At 44.1% G+C, this 22,961-nt stretch overlaps 2 protein-coding genes across 5 annotated transcripts in view; one reads left to right on the top strand and one right to left on the bottom strand.

The window, feature by feature from the left end:
* FYCO1 (FYVE and coiled-coil domain containing 1) overlaps nt 1–16,221 on the top strand; it is a 53,757-nt gene extending 37,536 nt beyond the window's left edge. For all 4 annotated transcript variants that reach the window (XM_009280258.2, XM_009280242.2, XM_009280249.2 and 1 more), the window contains exons 15-18: nt 8,204–8,299; nt 10,236–10,446; nt 11,766–11,875; nt 12,313–16,221. In XM_009280258.2, coding sequence (XP_009278533.1) covers nt 8,204–8,299; nt 10,236–10,446; nt 11,766–11,875; nt 12,313–12,388 — 493 coding nt within the window. In that variant the 3' untranslated portion in view covers nt 12,389–16,221. The remainder of the gene's footprint in view (nt 1–8,203; nt 8,300–10,235; nt 10,447–11,765; nt 11,876–12,312) is intronic.
* A 4,851-nt stretch (nt 16,222–21,072) lies between these two features.
* On the bottom strand, nt 21,073–22,753 carry CCR9 (C-C motif chemokine receptor 9). The gene is made up of 2 exons (XM_019472321.1): nt 22,736–22,753; nt 21,073–22,233 (listed from the first exon to the last, which is right to left on the bottom strand). The coding sequence occupies exons 1-2, from the start codon at nt 22,751–22,753 to the stop codon at nt 21,073–21,075; spliced, it is 1,179 nt and encodes a 392-aa protein (XP_019327866.1).
* Between the last annotated feature and the right edge of the window lie 208 nt (nt 22,754–22,961).

Here is a 22,961-nt window from a genome sequence, read left to right as displayed (position 1 = left end):
CCCCCGCCTCAGTGGATGGTAACTTTTAAGAGAGAGAAAGTTCAGCAATTTCCTTTAAAAAGGTTTTCAATTATTCATGATGCATAATTATTATATTACCTGATACTTTTCTAGCCAGAAGCTCTTAAAGCATCCTGCTTGTTACTCACAGACCTAAGTTAGAATCCACATTGTATGCTGTCTCAAACTTCAGAGTTGTTATGCCTTGTCAGACTAGTTGTTTATGGAGTTATTCCAGCTTTCCTCAAAGGAAAGAACAGTAGTAATCTTTCTACCTGAAGTGAGATAGTGGGAAAGCATTGTGTTAGGTAGGGAGGGAGGGAGGAGGAAGGAAACTCCCTGGTCAGAATAGCAAGCAGGATGAGTTTATTTGCACGGAAATGTTGTTACAGTCTGTATGGACTGAGTCTAGGTTCTGAAAAGATTTAGAAGTTTAATAGAAGCTTAAGTTGGATAGGAACAACATCACGGGTAGAAAAGTGAGCTAAAGAGAGCTATGCGGTGTCCAGTGTGTTAATACACGATTTGCTTTGAGGTCTGGTTCTGTTAAAAATAACTCTCGAATTAATGAAATGGAAATGCAAGCAAGTAATGGAGAGTCAGAACAAGCTATTCTCGTTTGCCCCAGCATAGATAGTTCTCTTCCTGTCACCAGAAAAAGGCTGCTTATCATTTCCACCGCTCTGGGAACTGGGTATCACAGGAGCTGGTAGTCTCAGTATTACAGGGGTTTTTCCCCATTTGGTCTCCATGGTCTAATTTCTGTTGTACTGATCAGCTATCCTGCTTTAGTAGCTGCACCTGAAAAGCAGGGTGTAAAAAGCAGTATTAATGATCTTGCCAGTTGTTCCATTTCTGTTGTCTCAGGGTTCCAGACAGAAAATCCAATATAGATCACTCTTGTTTTTAAATAAATTTAAATAAAAAGTAATTTTAGCACATAATAATAAACAGCATAATTTGCCATGACAGTAAATGCAGACTTTAAACAGAAAAAGGTAAATAATGCTCGTCAGCATCATGTGATGCGCTTTGCTTAGAAATGAGCCAATTTCATTACAAAAGGTTTTGAGATTGTGATCAGAAAAAGTGAAATTATCTCATATATATATTTGTCGGAAGAGATGAGAGGTTTTCAAGCACATACCAGTTGGAAAAACAGATTCTAGAGCATAAATGGAAAGGAGAGAATTAACATACACCCTCTGAGTTCCAGATATCAAAAAAATTTGTCTAAAGACCTTTTTCAAAAACTAGCAAGTGTAAACCAAAGAACTACTGCAATAACAAGGCATCAGAAAAGATTTAATAACAAAACGAGAATGCAAAATCAGTATCTTCAACAGTCTGAAAAAAACCCCGCTCTTTCTCTTCGATTTTGCATATCAGGATGGAGGATATGTATGATACTAACAAAATCTTTCAAGTTTGAATATTTCTAAATGTTAAAGGGTTTTTTTTTTGGTTTTAAACTGTCTACCTATTCACCTGAAGTCAAGAAAATAGTCACTTACTAGACGATGTCACATCTTGGGGGAACGCAGTCGTCTTATCTTTCAAAGGAAATATGAAAGCAGCAGTTTGCTTTATTTATCAGTGCTGAAGCCTGTGCCACTTCCTCACAGCTTTCGTAGTTGTTGATCAAAGCAACATGATGTGAAGTTACTCCTTTGTTTTGATTCTTGAGTGATACTACTACAGATACGATAGTATGAACAAGCTGTGCTCTGAAGATCCAGTTCAAATTCACTTACATGTGGCCATTCATCTGAAATGTCCAGAATGAAATTGATTTGTCAAAAATTATTTGCAGAATTAAAACTTAGTCTGTATTTACCACTTACCTTTTTTAACCACTCATGCATATTTTTTGACAATATTGGATTTTCCAATTCCTTCTAGTTTTTCTATTTTTTCTAGGGCAAAAATATTCTAGTGACAATTTTCTCTCAGATTTTTTGCCCATCTGAGATGAGCTAGAGATGGCTAGAAAGATATTGTGATGGTGGCCATCCCCAAGTGAGTTTTTTACCTTTAAGGCAATCTCAGCCCTAGTTAAAGTTGGTGCGTGTGCTAAATTTTCTTTCAGAGTCAATGAAAGAAGCTGGGAGGGCCTCCATACATTCACAAGGGAGCCGGAGGGGGCCTACCCTATGCAGGGGTGACTGTTTTCACTTGCAGCAAAGGCAGGGTGGGAATTGACTCACAGCCTATGGGTACAAGATCTAGGAGAGAAATAGTTGTGAGGAGGCTCTTGAGAGGGTGCAGGGAAGTGGAGGTGCCTGGGCAACGCAGCTCGATGAAGTGATACTCTGCTGTTGGTTGTTCTTACTGTAATTAGGGACATCTTTTGTGCACTTCCTTGTAACTAAACGACATGCCTGGCCATCACCACAACTCAGCTTGAGCTGCAGCTTTTACTTAACCTTTCCTGTGGTATTTCTTCATAGGAGGATCCCAGTACCTGCACGTCCCATAAAGCAATGTACTGCATGCAGTGTACATAACATTTCAGGTGGTTTCCTAGCTGTGTTTATCAGCTGTGCTCACTTCCCTAGTGACCCTCGCTGCTCTTGATAGCCTTTGGAGACTCATCTTCAGGAGTGGTGATTAGTGTGGAAAAGTAGTAGCCTTACTCATGGACGGATTCTGCGAGAGAGGAAGGCAGTATTCAGAGAAACAAGCCCATGCAGTTAGATCTTTGCAGCAGCCTGTGGTGCAGTAGCTGGAGTGCTTCTGGGACTCTGTCTTGTAGAGCAGTATGCTTGTACTTCTGAGTACTTGAATTTGGTACCTGCAAGTGTGTATAAAAAAAAAGCAACACCAAATTTGACTTAACCCTATAGCATCATTTACTGAAAGATGACTACTTGCACAAGAAATGCAAGGCCCTGTAGTGCTCTTTAAAGTTCTCCCTTGTGCTTCATTGCATGTGGTAGCAATTCCTCTGTCTCTGAGAAACAAACCTGCAGCAAGGTACTAAATGTTCACAAACTGTTCCTGTCAAACAGGGGAACAATAGGTTGCAACAGCCACCTGCTTTTAGCAGTTATTTTCAGATGCAGAATAGGGTATGAGGATGATAAAGCGGTGGCTAAGCTATGTGGTAGCATATGTACACTAAACTGGTGTGAACGTCTGCCTTGAGAAAAGATAAAGTTCCTATCGTGTTGCAGAGGGCCAGCAATCGGCCCTGTCTGCCAGTGAGGCCCATTTAAATTCCTTAAAACCAGAAAGTGTACAGAGTCACTTTTGAAATGTCTTAATTGTGCATTTATGGAGAGCTCATCTGAGCTACTGTCAGCCTAGTTCACAGTGACCTCATTACAGCTGCTGCTTCCTCAGTCACCAGAGATGCTCCTTTCTTGGACTGTATGGGCAGGGATGGCCTTCCCATGGAGACCAGTACCCTCCCGACATCCATTTGCCCTTATCCATACATGAGGAACCCTGGGGTCACTTCTGTGTCACTTCTAATAAACTCTTTACCAAAGAAGACTGCAGTATCAGAAGTATTCAACCCTTTATCATGCAGTCAGGATCAAAAGAAACTCAGAGATACTTCATTTCAGCTTGCTAGCCTAACTGTAATTTGACCTGTTTCCTCCTTTGTTTCATAAACTGTGTTTCCATAAAATATTTTTTGATGGCCTGCTCCAAGAAGCCTTCTCCGGCATAGGAATAGTGCGGGCTGCTGCTGTGTGTATCTGCATACATGTAGCTCTGTAAGACTGGATGGCCTTCCTCGGTTTGCCTGCAGGAGACATGCTGTAGCATGACTGAATTATCACTGTAACCTAGGAATTATGGTAAAAATACAGGTGGGCTGTGTGAGTTTATCTCAGGGAGAGGGCTGAGAGACTAGCTGTTATTCCTGGATGGGTCAGTCTGAAGAACATTTAATTGTATAGTTGTGAAGCCTCCTGTGTGCAGAAACCTCACTGGCTGCAGGGAACCTGCAGGCTCTGGGATGGAGCAGCCTCTGCAGAGGTACAGGCTGGGGGCTGAGGGCTGGGCAGCAGCTCTGCTGAAAGGGCCTGGGGCTCCTGGTGGACAGTGCCGTAAACCCAAGCTAGAAACTGCTTCTGCTATACCTCTCCTATAATTCTGCCTCAGCCTCCCTGTAATAGCCTCTAAAGAACTGTGCAAAGAGAAAATTCAAAGGTATCTAAGAAAAAAACAGCTCGTTTTTGGGAGCAAATACCTCACAACTGAAAAAAGCTAGGGTTACCCATAGAGCTGGCTGTAACCTTGGTGACCTACAGACTGTGCAGTATTTAGGATCTTTGGGGCCGCAGCTTGCCAGTATTTCTTGTGTTGATTCCGATAGTCATCTATTTGCTGCCTCCTGCTGGGGAGGGGACTTGAAAGCACCCTGCTAATCCCAAATTGCTTATTTTGAAACCTGGTATCTGAACCTCTTGCAAATGCAGCATTTGACTGATGACTGAAAGCTGTCTTCATTTTGCCTTTGCCAAACCTCTTCCATATCTCATTACTAAAAAAATCTCAAAAGATTTTGCATGTTGTCCCTTGGAGCACAGAAATTTCCCTTTGTCATGATTGTTTCCCTAGCTTGCTTTCTCTGTATGCACCAGTTGCCTCTGGTCTTACAGATAGAGTGTAACCAATTTTAAGGCAGGGGAGTCCTTTTGGTTTTTGTTGGGTTTTTTTCATACAGGATGTAGTGTAATTAAATCATACATTTTTTTTGAGAAATGGCTGGGATTTCCTATGTCCCAAAATGCAGGTCACCCACGGCACATAGTGGTGGATCTTCATGCCCATCCATTTTTTTTTCATCAGCTGTCTGCATGATGCTTTCCCATCCCTACATATGTCAGGTTTGCCCGTGACCCTTCCATCCCCTTCCCACCCATACACACTCCTTCATGCAAGATACTGTCTTGCACCCTGTTAAAAACTCAGTGAGCTCTGTATCCCCCATGCTCCATCCCAAATCATGCCTCTCATCTTGCCCATGCCAAGCGCTATCTGTGCGTCCTTTCTTCTGATCCTTCACCACCCTCTTTCTTTTTTTCTTTCTCTTTGTTGGACTGGAGAGGAAGGCTGATAACTACATTAGAGTGCCTGGGATGGGTCTGACCTGCTAGATAACAGCAGGCCCAGGGGAATCATTGGTGCACTTCAGCATAACACCTTCGATTGTTTCTTGGCATTAGAGATATTTGCAGAGGTGCTTGCTGGGCTAAGCAGCTGTTAGGGGCTCTGTACAGCCTCCACTCTCCGTTTCAGGTTTCTGGCTTTCACACAATTCGGTAAGGTTCTGGCCCTGGATGACTGAATTTCTCTCCAGAAATCATTGCACTGATGACAGGTAGATGGCTTATGGGGTTTCACTGCTCAGCCACATGAAGCCGACACCTCAGATGCGTAGCTACAGCTGCCAGAGCTCAGGTGTTTATGAAAACAGAATATTGTCGAGGGCAGTGTTGAACCAGCTTTCTTCAGGTTTTAATTCTGAAAGGGACTTCTTATTTCTAACTCCCAAAGCCATTCATGATGTTGGTCACAGTATTTTTAGTATCATTTGTAAGAAATGCTTTCCATATATAAGAACAGGCACACTGGACCAGACCATCCAGCTAAGGGACAGTGACCAACAGCAGATGCCTGAGGGAGAGCACAAGAACAGGACAAGCATGAAGTAATACTTCTTCAAAATGCTCCACCAGCCTCCAACAATCTGTCTCTCAAGGATTTGCTGAACCAGAGCTGTTCTCTTCTTGTTGTAGTGTCTTTTCCATGCTTCAGTTCTTCCTGCTTTTCAGCCCCACTTCATTTCACTTTTAAAAGAAAAAGAAGAGAAACAGTCTGGATTTTAATAGATACACCAGAGGGTGCATATTCATAAGCTGGGGACCTGGCAAGCTGCAGGAACATCCTTAATGCTGCCACCTAGTGTGAATAGGTTATGCAAGAATAAATTCTCCTGTCAGGGGGACAAGAGCTCCAGTTAAATCGTGAGACTGTGTTTCTTGTGTTTTCCACATAGGCTACCAGACCTCAGTTTAGACCGTTGGACTCAATGGGATATCATAAAGAGGAGGAGGATTTGCATTGTGATTGTAATGCACTTGGGTTTAAGAGACAAAGTAGGAGACTTAGCGTTCCCTTAGCCTATAGTGAGTAGGTGCAGTGAATTTATTGGTTAGAGCAGCCAAGTGGCAAGCTAACCACCTAACCATGTGCTAGGTTGCAGCAGCAGGAATAAGGAAAATCACGTGTTAGAGGAGAACATGGAAAATGTATTGGTCCTGGGATTTAATTTACATTTCAGGGTCCCAAAAGAAAGGTGAAATTAATGGATTAAATAAGGAACTCTAATGGCATTGCGTAATAAATCATGGAGTTTGACACTTCTGGGAAGTCTGTAGTCCTGTAGTTCTCTTGGTCTGTATGAATTCAAGGCTGTGAAGTTAAAGCTGTGTACCTATCATGGTGGGAAGGGAGAGTTCTGTGGATCACAGCATGAAGTCTGTTGCTGTTCCCACTGTGCAAGCAAAATATATGTATAGGTTTACAAGCTATAGTTTAGTTTTCTAGGTTTTTTTTCAGAATCAGTTTTCTTATCTAGTTGTATAAAGATAGTTAACAATGAAATTATTTGTATCACTTGCTAAGTATTTGCATAGATGTTGTATTAACCTTTATGGACCAACATGTACTATGTCATTCCTACGTTTCAGTTGGCAGGTAGTGTTTGGTTATAGCTCAGGTTTTGGCACTTAGTCACAGGTTTGAGTTTTCCCTGCAGGTCACAGCTGTCTCCTTAGGGTATTAACAGTAGTGGTATGAGTCTGAAGAAGTCAAAAGTTACCCAAGAGGCCTCAGGAATAAAAGAACATGAATTCTGCAGATAACAGTGCTTTATGAGTTCAGGAAACATGTAGACAGTGGGTGCAGTTTAATTTGCAGTCATAACAGTAAATTCTTCCTGTTTCCAACCAATAGTGTCACCCCACTAAACTCACACGTGGTTGCATGTGCTGACACAATATATTCAGATGCTGCTAATGACCAGCTGAAGGTGCTGTTACCTAGAGATATTTTCTCCTGCTCTTCTACTCAGCAGTGCTGCTTGTAGAGCAAGGTCCTGTAGGATTTAAAAGAAAAGGCTAAACTGTGAATTGTTTTTGAGAATTGGTCTACAGAATGTGTGGCAATTATGCCCTTGCTACATGATTACACTTGATGGTTCAGGAGCACATATAAGTGATATTACATTTTATTAGATTCCACTGATTTTTGGAAGGAACCAACCAGTTGGTTCCCTGTATGTAAGACTCCTTGGCATTTTTCTGGGGATGACAGCCTAATTGTCTCAGTTATCAACCTGCTGAGATGCAGAGAAGCAAAGAAAGTATCAGTTAGAGAAGCTCTAACTTACTTGGAAACTATCAGCATTTGTTTACTGACTCTCAAACTCATTCTTCTCTCTGTGTCCCAGCCCTGTAATTCATAGCTGGTGCCACTCCAGTGTTCACCCAGAGCATGCACCCTTTTTGAGGTAAGGAGTGGATGGCAGGTTTTTCCATCTACTTCCTTTGCTCTCCTGGACAAAGTCATGGTGGGGAGGAGGCATCCTGCTCTGTCATCCTGTAACAGCTTCTTCGGTGTATTTGTGTTTGAATCATCCAGTGTTTCTCATAAGAAAAGAAGATACATGGTAGTGATTCTACAGCAATAAAATATGTTTTGTGCACCACTGTCAGAGTAAGGAACTGGATACTATAATATGTTTGTAAAACATCTCACAGATTAAATCCAGGGCAAATGTCATATCCCTGTGCAAGCTTTGTTTAAGGGACAAGTCCAGACTGTTTTGCTTGTGTCTGCCCTCCATCAAGATTTCCACCTGCCAGGTAATCTTTAAAACCTGGCAACGTCTCAATAGAGAATTTACCTTAAGACTGTTGAAGAGATGTTCTGGACGTATGTATTCCTCTTAGCTCATGAAACCAGGATAGGAACAGTTTTACATTTGTGCACAGTGGTTAGCAGAACGGGGCTGCAGTTTTGCCCAGACAATTTTGTCACTAGAATGTGCAAAATAAGAATTCTAGAATTTGGCATCATGACTATCAAAATGTTTCTATTTTAGGAAGACATTGCCATGCAGATGGTATTTGACCACATACTACTTAGAGAATCATGGCTTTCCTTTTTTTCCTTGTCCTAGAAACAGCACGTGTAATTCTTCAACCTTTGATGAATCAGAAGAGTGGCAAGTTGCTCAAGATGCTGAGATATCCTTGTTGAAGTCAGGAGAAATCATGTAAGCAGAACAGTTTCATTACTACCAGGCTGAAAGAATAAAGGCTGAGCTCGCATATCAGCTATGTGAGCACAAGTCTTGCAGACTCCTGGAAGAGCTGATTGCTTGTGTCCAACAGTAGAATTTGGTCTGAGGAAGAGCAGAGTATAGCTCAACTACACAGAGCAGCAGCAATGAGCCAGGTCCTTTCTCTTCAGTCCTGCAAAACTTTAGTGCAAGTGGGGAATAAGAAGGAAAGATTTGTGTCCACATCACATCAGAAAATCGTCCTTCCTATTCTTATTGCAGGAGGTGCTGTGAACAGGAAGGGGGCTTAGAGAGAAGGCTGTGTAGTTCTAGTAGTCTCTGGAAGAAACGGCAAGGTAAAGTCAGGGAGTGCTGTGCTAGTCAGACCTTTGTCACAGGAATTAATGGAATTCATGGCCTTTTGGAGAATGTATCTATTATTTATTGGTGGCCTCACAGAAACTGTCTTGCCTGCTCTGGTTGATATATGCCATAGCATAAAATGTTCAGCTGAGCCTCTGCTCAACCTCTGTGAACTGCGTGCATACAATTCTCTGCACGTATCCTGCTCTGAAATTAATAGTTACATGCAGTATTGATACGGCATGTCACCTGCACAGCCAAGAAGGGAATCTAACATATGAAAATGCCCGTGACTTGGAGAAATTCCCCTTTGCTCACTCTCCCCTCAAGCCTAGCTTTGAAATTTTGCCTTCATTATGGGGACGGTTTTAAACTTTTGACTGCAGGGAGATAAGTTAAGTCCATGTTTCAACCTTGTTGCTGCTGTTCAGAGAACCAGATAAATGAAGCAGTAACTAAAATTATAGCTGGGCTGTAGGGCAAAACCAAGAGTGATAGTTTATTAAAATCAAAGATCACCTGAGACACCCCAGCAGTTACTTCAGCTAAGAGGAAGAAGTAACAAGGTCAGCAAAACTTATCATAAAGCTTCCTCTCTGGCCAGAGTACAATAGTTATCATAATAAATCAGCTGTGATCCCTAACCACTGTGTAGTCATGGTTGGAAACTGAACTCCTCCTCACTCTAGAACAGCAAATCATCATGGTGACTGTGTGATATCTTCTGGTAAATGTGTTAGTTTTTGATAGCTGCTGACAAACAAATCACAGTACTGTGATTTACTGTGAGATCATTGATTTGGAAACAATTTATTTGGCCTAAAGAGTGATATGTTAGATTAGTTTTAGTTAGGGTAATGTAGGTGGGATCCACAGCTCTTAGAAATTACAGGTTTCCCCTGAAGAAAGCAAGCAGCATTCTCCTGTTTAAGGGCCTCACTGTTTGCAGTCTGAAATAGATATCAGAATGAGGTAAGCTAATATAATGCTTCAGGACTCACAATCATCTAGGTGCTAAGAACTTCCTTTTTAATTGGAAGTACTTTGAGTCAGCTTTTATGCAGCTTGCTCAGGTAAAACAGACCAAGCTGTAGCATTAGGTGCTTCAGAGGATCTAGACAGAGCTGCTGTTCACATTCCATCCATCTGTTCCCTCTGTACTCCTGATCCCTATTTCCTGTACAAATGATATCAAGAAAGGTGAATAAATTAGGTGACTGTTTTTTGTTTAAATTTTTGTTTAAAAAGAACGGTAGAGGGCAGCAGACATTTTATCGTAGTAACTCTAAAAAGCTTTATTCAAGCACTAGATTTTTCTAGTCAAAATGAAATAAATAAGTGAATAATATCCACATTTGCTAGAGCAGTGAAAGTGCTTGATATCAGTCACCTTTTCTGTAGTTCTTGCCTTAATCCAAGGCTGAATTTTCCTGCATCTTGTGGACCTGTCCCAAAGTTGCAGTGGAGTCTGCCTCAAATAGATGGAAAATAAAAAGCAATGATTATTGTTTCTGTCTGAGGAATTAGATTGGATCTCTTCATGTAATTGTATTTTTCTCCCTCACAGGATCAAATTACCCCTTACAGTGGAAGAGATCGTAAATTTTGGGGAAAGCAACAGAGAGCTGTTCATTAAATCCAGCACCTACAGTATCATTCCTATCACCGTTACAGAGATGGGGCTAACAATTAGCTGGATCTTTTCATCAGACCCTAAAAGCATATCCTTCAGCGTTGTCTACCAAGAATCAGAAGACACACCACTGGATCAGTGCAAAGTAAGGTCTTTGTTTCCTTACTACCTTAGAGATTGTCGTACACTACAATCAGCCACCTAGAGGAATCAGCAAGTATAGCTAGGAGATCTCCACAAGAGTGCCAGTTGCTATTGCATTAAGGACTTGTTTCTCTAATTAAGCTACAGTTCTGCTGAAGGCAGAGCTACATCTTTAATTATTTAATGTTGCCTGCAAAAGTTGAGTTGAAAAGCACTGTAACTTCTATTGGTCGCATCTGAAATTCACCCACTATTATTAAACAAAAATAGAAGTCCAAGTCTGCAAAATTCTTCTTTTTCCCCTCCTCAATATTACTTAATTTGTAAGCTGCTTAGGGATGATTTTGCCAGGCTCTTAAGCAGAGGCCACAAGGAGACAGATAAATTGATTGGCTTACCTGCATTTCTTACAATGAAGCATATATTTAAGTGCCTTGATGGTGTGCAAAATCGCTTTGCCAGTGCCCAAGGTACCAGTTTTTATATGTGCTGTCCATATGTCATGAGGATTATGGATTAAGTGAATCTATGTTACTCAGCTAATTGCAAAGTTTTAATGAAGACAAGGCAGCTGTTGGCTGAACCCACTGTGGTAGGGGGAACTCTAAGGCTGTGATTTCACTGGGGAAATAAGACATTTATATAGCATGCATTAGTTCACTTCGTGGTTACTGACTCCATGTAAAATCCATACATAATCCATGTAAAATTTTCTTAATCTGGAAGCCAAATGAAGACTGAATGTTGCTTCTGTCTTGATATATCTATTTGATATAACTTTGGGTTTTATAGGGTCGTCCTTGATCTACGTCAGCTGCTGTTCTGACAACTGTCTCTGCTAGGGTTTTACAGCAAGATAGATGGTTGCACACACTTTTGCTGTAAGCTTAGATAAACAATTAGGATTTGCTGAGAAAGCCTATTTTATAATTCAGGGAGTATAAAAGCATATATTAAAAGACATATATAGCTAAATCCTGCTCTTGGATATATTTGTATAGATTTAATGTAGCACTGCTAATGTTAGCAAACTTGTTCAGATTAACATTAAAAAGATCAGGATTTGATTCTATCTCTAAAGCAGAGAGTTATAGCCATAGCTTGATGCTGTAAAGAGGTTATCAAAGGAAAACAGATGTCTCACTGTGAGATTTTAGTTTGGGTGAATTTTTAATGCTAATCAATGAAAATAAATAGTTTTGCAGGAACATATGCACTTTGGGAGTTTCAATATGGCTCAAGTCTAAATATTTTTCTGAAGGCAAATGTCAATTTATAGGGCAAAGAGCACGTTTCATTTTGATTTGTATTGAATTCCAGGTTCTTATTCCTATGACCCGCTGCAACTCTCATAAGGAAACTATCAGAGGACAGGTGAAAGTCAGAAACTCTGGAATCTACACGCTGATATTTGACAACACATTCTCTAGGTAGGTCCTAGCTGGGTGTAAAAGGTGAAATAAGCTTGGTTTTACAGACTGTGGAACTGATCGATTGTACCATTATTCTGCCATTCAGAAGTAAGTATGAGAAATTGGTCCCAGCTTGCTAGAAGATCTTCAGCCCGAGTTTTGATTCTTGTTCTTGTTTGGGTTTTTTTCTCTCCCCATAGCAGAATTCCACTCTTCTGTCTCAACCTCTGGGAAGGTAAACAGAAGTAATCGAGTCATTCGTGACTTTTTCCAAGACAGTTTAGTCAGGATTGTGGTCTTATTAACAGCAGACCTGACAGCCCTTGCACAGGTCTTTTTAACAGCAGTTAGTTTTTGCCTGAGTATAAACTGAAAGACTGAACAGGCTTTTAAGGCTTCCTGTCTAGTTGACTTCAGCTAACGTGATCATCTTGCTCTCTTTTTTTCCTTGACAGGTTTATCTCAAAAAGAGTGTTTTATCACTTGGCTGTCGAGCGACCTGTCATCTATGATGGAAGTGATTTTCCATAGCCTTGAATATACTGTGTTATTTTTAATTAAATTTTTAAGAAATGCTATTACTTATATACATGTAAGCATTATGATTACCACTGTGTTTGAAGACTTTGAAACTATGCAATAGTTATAATGCACTTAGAGAACACTAAAAAATGGAAGCCTTTTTAGGAACACTAATGGTTCTGTACTGTGTACAGATTGCTGAAAAGCCATGTTGTTTGATTTAACAGGTCAATAATAACCAAATTTTTTTCAGTGGGGAGAAAAATAAATGTGAGGGTATCTAAATGCAAACTGAAATTCTCTACTGAAAATTGAATTACTTTTCTCCCAAAAATATCCATCAAAAGGAAATTTAAAGAAAAATGCATATTTTTGTTGACCTCTTCACTGAGGAGTAAACATAACCATTTCTGTTCTGCTCTACTGCTCTTACAGTCAGAACAACAGCTATGCAATACTTCAGTCTTCACAGGCATATATTGTAATCAATTTAGAATTTTTTATCTTTTCCAAGTTTTATAAACAGCAAACATAAAGGTTTTTTACATTTTGGGCTAAGATTTGGTAAGTCTGGCTTTTACAAATGCTTTGGTAGTGAATACCAGTTACAAAACAATACAACACAAAGCAGCAACTCCTTTCACTTTTGCTCACCGTACTCTGTAAGCTGGTCTGCTGAAACCAGCTCTCATGGTGAGTACCAGTGGCAGAATCGGGAGTATCATCTGTAGAATTAAAGTATCACACTGCTCACTGTGTGATATTAGGAAGAGGAGCATTCCTTTTTCCTGCTTTAGCACCTTAGTCATCCGCATTCACAGGAAAGCAGTTTCGGAGGAGGTCAGCAGTGTGTCTCTCTCTAGACCACGTGAAAGGTAGCAATAATGTTTGAATTGGTCTCAAAAAGTCCATCCAAAACCAAATGCATATCCAGCCCTGATGAGCTCTCCACCTGGTGTTAAGTGTATTCTGCCCCTTCCCTAACCCTTGCAGTTGCCCTAGCCAACTGCTAACTTTCCATCTCAGCTTTGGGGACAGAGCTGGCTGTAAACACTGCCTTTTAAGGAAGACTGGGTTCTCATTTATACAAAATTTCCATGCAAACTGTCTGCTTTCTATATAGAATTTCAACTTGTTGTCAAAATATCTGAAAGCAGATTTTTCTCTTAAAAATTCCTGTCTTTTGATGGAAAGGCAAAACATTTTGGCAGGAGAAAGGAGAAAAGGTCTTTCTCCCAACCAGCCCTCCTCATGATTTTAGGTGTGTCTGATTTCTAATGTTATTGTTCTCCCAAGGAAACCTCAGACCTGGAAGGTTTTAGTGCAGCAGTTGGTAGCAGACCAGCTCAGCCTGCCAGGAACCCTGTAGACTATTGGTGGCAGCTGTAGCTGGTATACAGGGGTCATGGTGGGAGACAGAAAATAAAACATGAGGGGAAGGAAGAAAACAGGGCAAGCACAAGTTGAAGCCAGTGATTTAGGGGAGGGGAAAGAAAGCGCAGGGGCAAACTTATAAATGTAAAAACAAGGGCAGGGATCAATTGGAGGGATCAGCTCGACTAGGGAGGGAAGTTGGGAGAGTCCAGCTGGTGTTTATGTGTTGCTGGTCCAATCCATTACCCGCAGGGGGATCTCCTTCTACAGCAAAAGGCTGGTTGTTTAAAAGATGGAGATCACAAGACAAGTGTTGGACATTTACATAGTAGCAGCTGAGGCAGAGGGAAATTTCTGATTATAGGAAAGAAGAGAATACTGCAGGTAAAGCTAAAGGTTGCTAATCGTTCATTCCAGTTGTTAACACTGTATAAATACAGTGATCTTAAAAAAGATTGTGAAAGAATGACTACCTTTCATGGAGCACCTAGATTTAGGTGTGTGGCTCATCTGGCTCATCGGAAGCTTTCCCTTCCCTTCAGACGCCTCTTCCCAGTATTGGTGGTGTGCTCTCCAGCCTCCGCCAGGCAGAGGGGTCCGTGGAAGGTGCAAGCTGGTTTACGCCCCCTCCTGAGGGAACTGCAGTTGCAGGAGGCTGCAACGCAGTTAAACCCTTACCTGGCTGCGTGCGTGAAAATGAAATGGACAAGAGACTGAAGTTGGCAATAAACAGGCAATAAACGGCGCACGGATCAGTTCATGAATTATGGCATATTTCAGTGTTGAAGCTATGTTTTATATTTAATTAGGCAAGAAGAGATTATTTATTGCTTAAAAATGGAGTACTGTGTACCATATGCTATGCAATTTCACTGAGCTGTTACTGAAGTCTGCTGCAGTTTTTCTTTAGGCTTTTAGGTGTGGTTTTTAAAAGCATTTTGCTGTTGTTTTAGTTAGAATACTAATCTTACTAGGATATCTTTCTTAAAATGCCAAATGTAAGGTAAAGGGACACTGTCAAGTATCTTAGGCCAAAATATGACAACTCTGCTCAGAAGTATTTGAAATATCTCCATTCCAAATTATTTGACAGACTTGCCTCTGGATTTCCTCTCTGCATCCCAGTTCTTAGCATTTTTTCATCCTGTGGCAAATATTTTTAAGCCACTGTTTATGTAACTCTTAAAGTAATTGGAGCTCCATCTAGTAAGCCAGATGTTGCCCTGCAAGTCTTTCATGTAGACAGTCCTGAGGCTGGCTGAAGCATATGTTTGGGAGGAGGGGAATAAAAACACTGGATTGTTTTTATTTAGCATTTGAGTCTTGATGGTACTTTTTCTTCAGGTTTTCCTGCCCTGTTAGAGTAGTTTTATGACTTTTTTGCTCTCTGAAAGAGGACTAAGAGTGGGAACCAGAACCTGTAGTTTAAAGACAAAAAGAAAAGGTTTGCTTCTAGCCAAGGAGAGTATTTAAGAAGTTTCAAAAGAGGAAATACTCAAGCTGGTAAGGTACAACAAGTGGACAGGAGTGCAACTGTTCAAAGCAACTGTTCAAGAACAGGAATCCCATCATGTCGGCTAGAAGAGGGAGTCTTTTCCACCTCAGAGGCTGTGCAGAGAAGACAGTAAAGAACCTGTCACGAGTACCAGTCTTTTGTTTGAATGTCCCAGATGGTTTACTACTGGAGCCATGGAAACCCAATAAAGGACTTGGCACAAGTGTAGGTTTGTTCAAGAGATTATTTCATTCAGCACCTTATACCTCCAGTCATAAAGCACTTCTTCATTTGAGCTGTGCCAGGGACACTGATAAATCTGTTTATTTACAGGTGCTCAGGTGATTTGTTGAATTGGGCCTTTTATTATCTGCAGGAATGCAATTAAGAGAAAAGAAATATTTAAAATTGATCATGAAATTAATTGAAGGGGATGTCACACTCGTGGGACAAAGAGAGTAGACACTGTGGTCAGCATAAGCAATTGGGTGTTTTTCCTGGGTGCTGGAACAATAGAGGGTAGTATTTTTTGTTATGCAGAGGTTTATGCAAAGGAAAGGACATAGTTGCTTTAATAAAATGACAGTGTTCCTTTACTCAACATTACTCAATGTTGCTTTATGAAAAATCACAGAGATGTATTGCACGAGAGTGTACCACGTTACAAAATAGCAAAGCTACAAAAGCCTGACTTGCTCCTTTTTTAAAATGGAAATTGCACTATAGTTTTAATTATGCTCAATCACTGAGATTGTAACTTGTTCAGAAGCATCTTTTGGTCTTAACTGCCAAAGAATTGCAAACCCCATTCACATCAAACTTCGTGCTCAGATGGGGGAAAAAGAGATTTATGTATACCAGCGTCTGTACAGTTACAGAGATGTAGATGGTTGTGTACTGGAATGTTTCTTGATGCTTTTTTTTTCCTTTTTTAACCTCAGGAATTAAAAAAATAAAATTCGATATCATTGAGAATGTGTCCCCCTTTTCTGCCTTGTAGAGATAGCGTTGTCTGGAAGATAAATCAGATGATTGTATGATCTAAGCAGGAAAAAATTTTACAGAGTAAGGAAAATAGAAAATAGTTTGTCATGCTGGTGGACAAACAGTACTGGACAAACTGGCACATCTGTACAGTACACAGAGCAACAGTGGAGATCCCTAAATAAGTACTAAGTGAGCCGGCCCCCAGGCTAGAGGAAATATCACCGTGTCCTGGTGGCTCGGAGCAGCTGGGCCTCCCCCAGCGAGGGCACAGCCCCGCGGCTGAGAAATACCTTCACCCGCCATTGCTTCCCCTCGGAGGTAAAAACAAAGCCACCCCGAGGACAGCAATTGCAGTCAGTGTCGTCCACGACACCGAGCAGCGTTGTCCTTCAGCTTAGGGCTCCCAGGTCCTGGCCGGGTCTGTATACCCGGGTTACGTTGCATGGCTGTGGGAGGGAAAGAAGCGCTGTGTGAGTTGCAGGCACCCTTCACGTGTCGCCTCTGTGTTTGCATCTGTAGTCCCAGCCCTGGGGCGCATGGTAAACACGTAGGCTTGTCTGAGCTGCTGGTGCCATCCTAATGCGGTCGGGAGGACAACGGGCCCTGTCACAACCAGTCATCGCTTCTTTTATCCGTTATTTCTGTTTCTTCACGGGAGTTTCCTGCTGGGGCGGAAGCTGCGACACTTCCCATCCCAGTGCCCCAGCAGCAGCACCCGCCCCCGCTCCACGCACAATCTCCAGCAAAGCCTAGCCCACAGTACAAGGGACCTGCAATAGACGTGTGGACCTGCAATAGACTGTGCCTTGCCGTACAACAGCTCTGCAGGGGAGGCTGTAGCTGTTGAAAGCCTTTGTGTACGTCTCCAGTAATCCAGGTTTAGCCATACTGGACCATATCTCCTCCGTTCTTTGGTGCTAGGAGCAAGGTTCTCCCAGCCCTAGTGCTGCCTTATGTAGGGTCTTAACCCACCTGTTTCTTGGCCTGTGCCCCAAATGTTGGCCTTGGCACACCCAGTATGACATTCTGCTGTGGTGACCACATGAAGCTGCCACAAGACAGCGGTACCCTCCCCGTTAGCCCTTGAAATGTCACAGGAACACTCTGAAGTCCAAATATAAGGTTTCAAAACACATATGGCCCAGGAACTTGGAAAAACGAGGCAGCACTTTGGGGTGCTGGGACTACAGTGTCTGGTCAGTTAAATGGTGGATAATTGATCCAGATCATACTTGCAAATGGTGGGTTTGCACATACCAAACTCAGATTGATGGTTCTGGTTTTGGGCTACTTTATCTACCGTGACTTCAGTGATTCTCGCAGCACCCATTGCCATTTTCTCACACCTTTCCATTGTTTTTCTGCTCTCTGGAAGAGGCGCTTCTATAAAGCATGTCTCTGTTTCAGGCAGGAGCAGGCATCAGTTAGGCGGGTTTGCCTGCAGAGACTGAAAGTTTCTCATCGGCTGTCCCAACTTCCTCCCCTTGTACCACAAGCAGGCTGGCTATGTGACTGCCTGCACCACAGTTGCGGCTACCTCCAGGCCTGTCACCATAGCAAATTGACAACAACCTGAAGCTACTGCCGTGGCCATCCCCGCTATGGCACAGCTCCCAGCCTTTGCATAGTTTGGGGGTGTTAGGCCAGCAGGCAGGTCTGGCCCACTTCCTGCCTGGGTGAAATCTGGGGTCCTAGCACACTTCTGGCCCTCAGAAGTCCAAGGTGGGGCCTAGGAGTTGAAGGGTCTCAGGGTGACGATTCAATGCTCAGGGCAGAGGCAAGCTGAGCTGCTCCTTCAAAGAAAAGGGACAGCAGAGGAGACTGCAACCCAAAACTGGGAACATCTGGGAAAAAATGGCCTTAAAGAGAGGGGAGGGGAGCCATGTGAGATCTCAGGCCTCTCCCGGGGCTTCTAACAACTGCTCGGTGACTGTCCTGCTGGAGCTGTGGCTAAGGCGCAGGCAGCATCCCACAGGAGGCACGAGGGGCTGTGGGGCAGGGGCGGCAATACCCCTCACCTTTGGGGAAACCTGCCCTCCGGGGAGGCAGCATCAGCTGAAGGCTGGGGACACCCTGGGAAGGCATGAGAGGGATTTCAGTGGGATAAATCCAGCTAAAACCTCAGGGCAGAGGGACAGAGGAGCCCTGGGAGGGCTTGGCCACAAGGAGTTGGGCTGCTGGAGAACAGAGGTCCCTGGCAGACGGAGGAGGGGACAATGGCAGCAGGCACCTCCATGACCAAATCCCTGCTGTGTGATGGCTGGCAGCGAGGGACTCCACGAGGGATGGGGCTGCAGATGGAGGGGCCACAGGAAGGCAGCTTCCCCACGAGTTCAGGGGGTGTGGGTGGCCTGACGCCACCAGAGCGGCTGCTGGACCGCAGGCAGCCCTGGCGGGACAGACCCCACGAGGAAAAACCCGCCCTGGGGGGGGGCTGGTCCCCCGGCTCCCCCAGGCAAAGCAGTGGGGAGCAGTCTGACTCAGAGTGGGACGTACGTGGGGAAGCCACGAGCGGCTGCTGGACCGCAGGCAGCCCTGGCGGGACAGACCCCACGAGGAAAAACCCGCCCTGGGGGGGGGGCTGGTCCCCCGGCTCCCCCAGGCAAAGCAGTGGGGAGCAGTCTGACTCAGAGTGGGACGTACGTGACCCAGGGATGACCCTGCCGCCCCAAACTGCTGAAAGTTCATTGCTGTTTCACCACCCTCAATAGTTTCACTTGCCAACCAAGCATGAAAATTTCCCACCACATTTCGCAGAGCAAAGAAGCTTTCACCTTCATTGAGAACGCTCCAAAATTCAAGTTCCCGGGGCCAGCAGGACACCATGCAGGGAAGAGGAGCTCGAGGCCACCAGGCAGGACCACTGGTTGACGACAGCTAAGGTTTGCATGCTTGTTTGTTTGCATAACTCGGGCTCTTTTGGGGCTGGGAGGACCCCCTGGGTGGGAGCACCCTCACCCCCATCCCTGGAAAGGGGCGGCGGGGCTCAGCTGCCGCAGGGAGGTATCTGCCCCCAGCACGCTCCCTCCTCCCTCAGAAACCTGCCCTCCCTCCCAAAGCTGCACCCCACCCATCACCTTGGGAGCCGAAACCCGCTCCGGCACCTGCGGGGTCCTCAGCTGCGGCTTCCACACCCAAGGCTTAGACACACATAGTTAACCCTGTTAGCAAGGTTTTCCTCTGGCCTTTTTTGGGAGGGATAAATCCTGTTGTTGGAAACAGGTTATGCGTATGGATCCAAACTTGGGAAGGATGTGTGGGCAAGAAACAACCAGTTCATCCCCTCGCTGTTTGTGGCAGTGCTTTTATTTAACAGAATTTCAGCTTCCGTTCGCATTGAGCTCGACACAAATCACAAAAAACCCCCAAACCCTTCTTACACATACAGTAAAAAATACATACATCTTTCACCATTTTTTCCCTAAGGAAAAGGTAAAAAAAAAATTAAAAATCCTAATAAACGTATATGAAACTAGAAGCCCATCTGCTCAGATATACCCTATTAGCTAAAAAAGCAGCACCAAACCTTGTAGAAAGCTCGTGTTTATCAACACGCTTTAATGATTAATGCACAACGAAAACACTTTGTTCCTCCAAGAAATAATTACCAGAAGGCAAACCAGGTTAAATGTGATTATTTAAAAGAAAGCCTCACGAGCACTACAACTTGCGATTGAAGACTGGCAGGTGCAGGCAGCGGTTGGGCAGGACAGGCGATGCTGCATCCTGGAGAGGGGACAAGCGAGGGGGAACGGCTACCGTTACCGTGCCAGCACCGGCACACCAAAAGCCCTATAGAAGTTGCAGGGTGCATTACAGCACATCACTTTTGGAAACTGCTGCCTCCACCAACCTGAAGTCTCAATCCAAATTTCATTAACGTTAGGTTTGACACTTAATTAGTCTCTGTCTTACTGGCCCCAGGCTAAATATATTTTCTCACCATTAGCAAAGGTATCAGTGCATAACCAGCAGTCTGTTGAACCATGGGTTTGGTTTTTGCATTCTGGTTTACTGTGGCTTTGCACCCTATGGCAAATGTCTCTGGGACAGACAATTCAACATCTCTGATGCCCTTGAATTTTTATTGCGAGGTGCGATTTGTTTCCAGTATCAAAGTAGGAGCTGTAGCAAATAAATGCTACCAAATTTCACTTTACATCACGTAGCTAAAATATAGGAGAAAGGCAGATCTAATTCTGTAATGACCACTTTATGAACATGAACGATTGGCTTTCCTTTGTGACACAAACTGCCTGTGCAGCAAAACAGACTTATGTCTGCACAGGCACAGACAGCAGCATTTGCCTGCTGCAGTAAACCAGTGTAAGAGCTAAAGGCTGTTCTTTACAGCAGAGGGGATGTGGTGTAGGTGCAGACAGGGCTCCTGAGCCCGGCCACCTCCGTAGGAGACCCTGGCTGAACAGCAAACGAAGGCTGAACCCGCTCCTGCTGCTTCCTATAGACAGGGTGAGCAGTTCATCCTGCTTCATCTGCCTCTGTTGCTGTGGTAGCTGGGCTTATCGCCTCCCTGCAAGGCCTGTTATTTCAGGTTGCGGTCTGAGCTGCAGGTGGGCCGGGGATTTACAGCTGTCACAAACATAGCTTTTATCCTCTATCAGTTCTGCTTACAAGAAGTATGGCTCCATTTTTCTGCCCTGTGCCGAAGGTTTCCCTTCCTTTCAGCCAGCAAGCCCAGGTTGGGTCCTGCACAGAAAGCACAGGGCACCGAGGAGCCCGCAGCCCTCCCCACTCCTCTGAGACAGTCTTTGGGGTATGCAGATGGTTTTTTCAAAGAGTTTGGTGCTCCTCCGGAGGGGAGAGAGGACGGACTAACTTACAAGAGGACTTGGCAAGGAGGGGGCATAACGGAGGAGGTGAAATGGGTGCTGAGGGTCAGCGAGCTTCTCACCTGCCGCCTGCCCAGCATGGCAAAGGACCAGTTTGAGCTGTGCTCCTGGCTGTTGCAGGCGGAGGAGCACTGCTCTTGGCCCCCGCTCTGGCAGCAGCCGCTGCTCTGCATCATCCTGCCCAGCGCCGTCCTGAACCGCTCCCCAGCAAAGACATAGAGGAAGGGGTTGAGGCAGCTGTGGAGGAAGGCGATGCTCTGGGTGACCTGCAGCCCGATGTCCAGCTGGTCAGCAGCCTCACAGCTGTATGCCACCCTGGTGTAGGTGTTGATGGCTTTGACCAGCAAAACAATATTGTACGGGAACTGAGAGAGAAGGAAAGCAGTGATGATCATGGTGATGATCTTCAGGGACTTCTGCTTTTGGGATCTTTTGGCTTGCAGGAGGGTGTTGATGATAAGGGTGTAACAAATAACCATGACAAGGAGTGGGAGGAAGAATCCGATTGTGACTTTCAAGGCCAGGACAGTAACCCTGAAGATCGTGCTGACGTTTGGCGGGTACGTAATTTTGCAAACTGTTATGTCACCCACCTGCGTGCTTTGGCTGTACATGATTTCTGGGATGCACAGGCTCACGGACATCAGCCAGACAGCCAAGCACATGAGCTTGCTGCGCAGGAGCCGCCTTTGCTTAGTTTTAGCTTTTGTTGCTTGGACAATAGTGATGTACCTGTCAAAGCTGATGCACATTAGAAACAAGCTGCAGCTGTAGAAGTTGATCTTATACATGCTGTTGACGACTTTGCACATGAAGTTCTTGAAGATCCAGCCATCAGAGGCAGCCTTGGCCCAGAAGGGGAGGGTGAAGAGGAGGAGCAGGTCTGCAATGGCCAGGTGGAGCAGGTACTGATCCATCATGCTCCTCCTGAAACGGAACTTGCAATAGACGAGCACGACCAAGACGTTTCCCACTGTGCCCACAGAGAAGATGAGCCAGAAAAACACCGGCAGGAAGGCTTGAGCAAACTGCCTGACCTGCCTCTTGTCGCACATGAAGTCTGTGTTGTTCACCGGGTTTCCATACAGGGACAGCACTGCGCTGTCATTCCTGTAGTAATCCAGGCTGGTCTTGCCAGGGTGGGTGACCTGCAATGGGACATCAGGTAAAATTGTGTTAAGAGGTGGCTCAGTAAAGCATAAATTTGCCCCTCTCCACCAGATGCAGTTGAAGATCCCCAATATATTCCATTTTAGATGGGAAAGCGCAAAGGCTGCCAGCAAAACACAGTGCATTTCAGACTGCTTGAAGTGTGCGGCACAGCAGAGACTTACAAAAATGCCCCATTGAGTAACAAACTCTTTACAAAAGAGCAGGTCACAGCCTCCAGCCAACTTCAGTTATTAAAATGGCAGGTGGTGAGACCATTATCTCTGTCAGATCATTCAAAACACTGTTGGCTTGGCAGCTTCAAATACATAACAAAATGCAAAATCCCCAGCTTGGAAAGAGGGAAGAAAGGGGGAGAAGGCTTTGTGTTACTGCGATGGTGGGATGGCACCATTGGCTCGAGAGAGGCAGAAAACTGATGGAGGCAAAGAAGGGGGAAAGAAAAATGGAGATTACACAGCAGCATAGGTGTATACTCACTACGCTTGCAACTGCCATCTTCAGCCAGCTCTTTACTCAGTCTTGAAGGAGGCTCCGTAACCTGGAGAGGAAAGATGGGGGGAAAACAACTGATTTGAAACAGCTTTGAAGTAGAACTGTGACTTTTCTTTCTTCTTCTTCTTTTAATAAAAACCTCAACCCTTTGAAACGAGTCTGGCCGGGAGATGAACAAACCACACAGAAATTGAAGTCACTGGTTTCAATT

The sequence above is a fragment of the Aptenodytes forsteri genome, unplaced genomic scaffold (genome assembly GCF_000699145.1).
Source record: "Aptenodytes forsteri isolate BGI_AS27 unplaced genomic scaffold, ASM69914v1 Scaffold523, whole genome shotgun sequence".
In the NCBI taxonomy this organism is placed as follows: Eukaryota; Metazoa; Chordata; class Aves; order Sphenisciformes; family Spheniscidae; genus Aptenodytes; species Aptenodytes forsteri.
The sequence above is the reverse complement of the archived record's forward strand: the minus strand, read 5'-3'. Positions and strand labels throughout refer to the sequence as shown.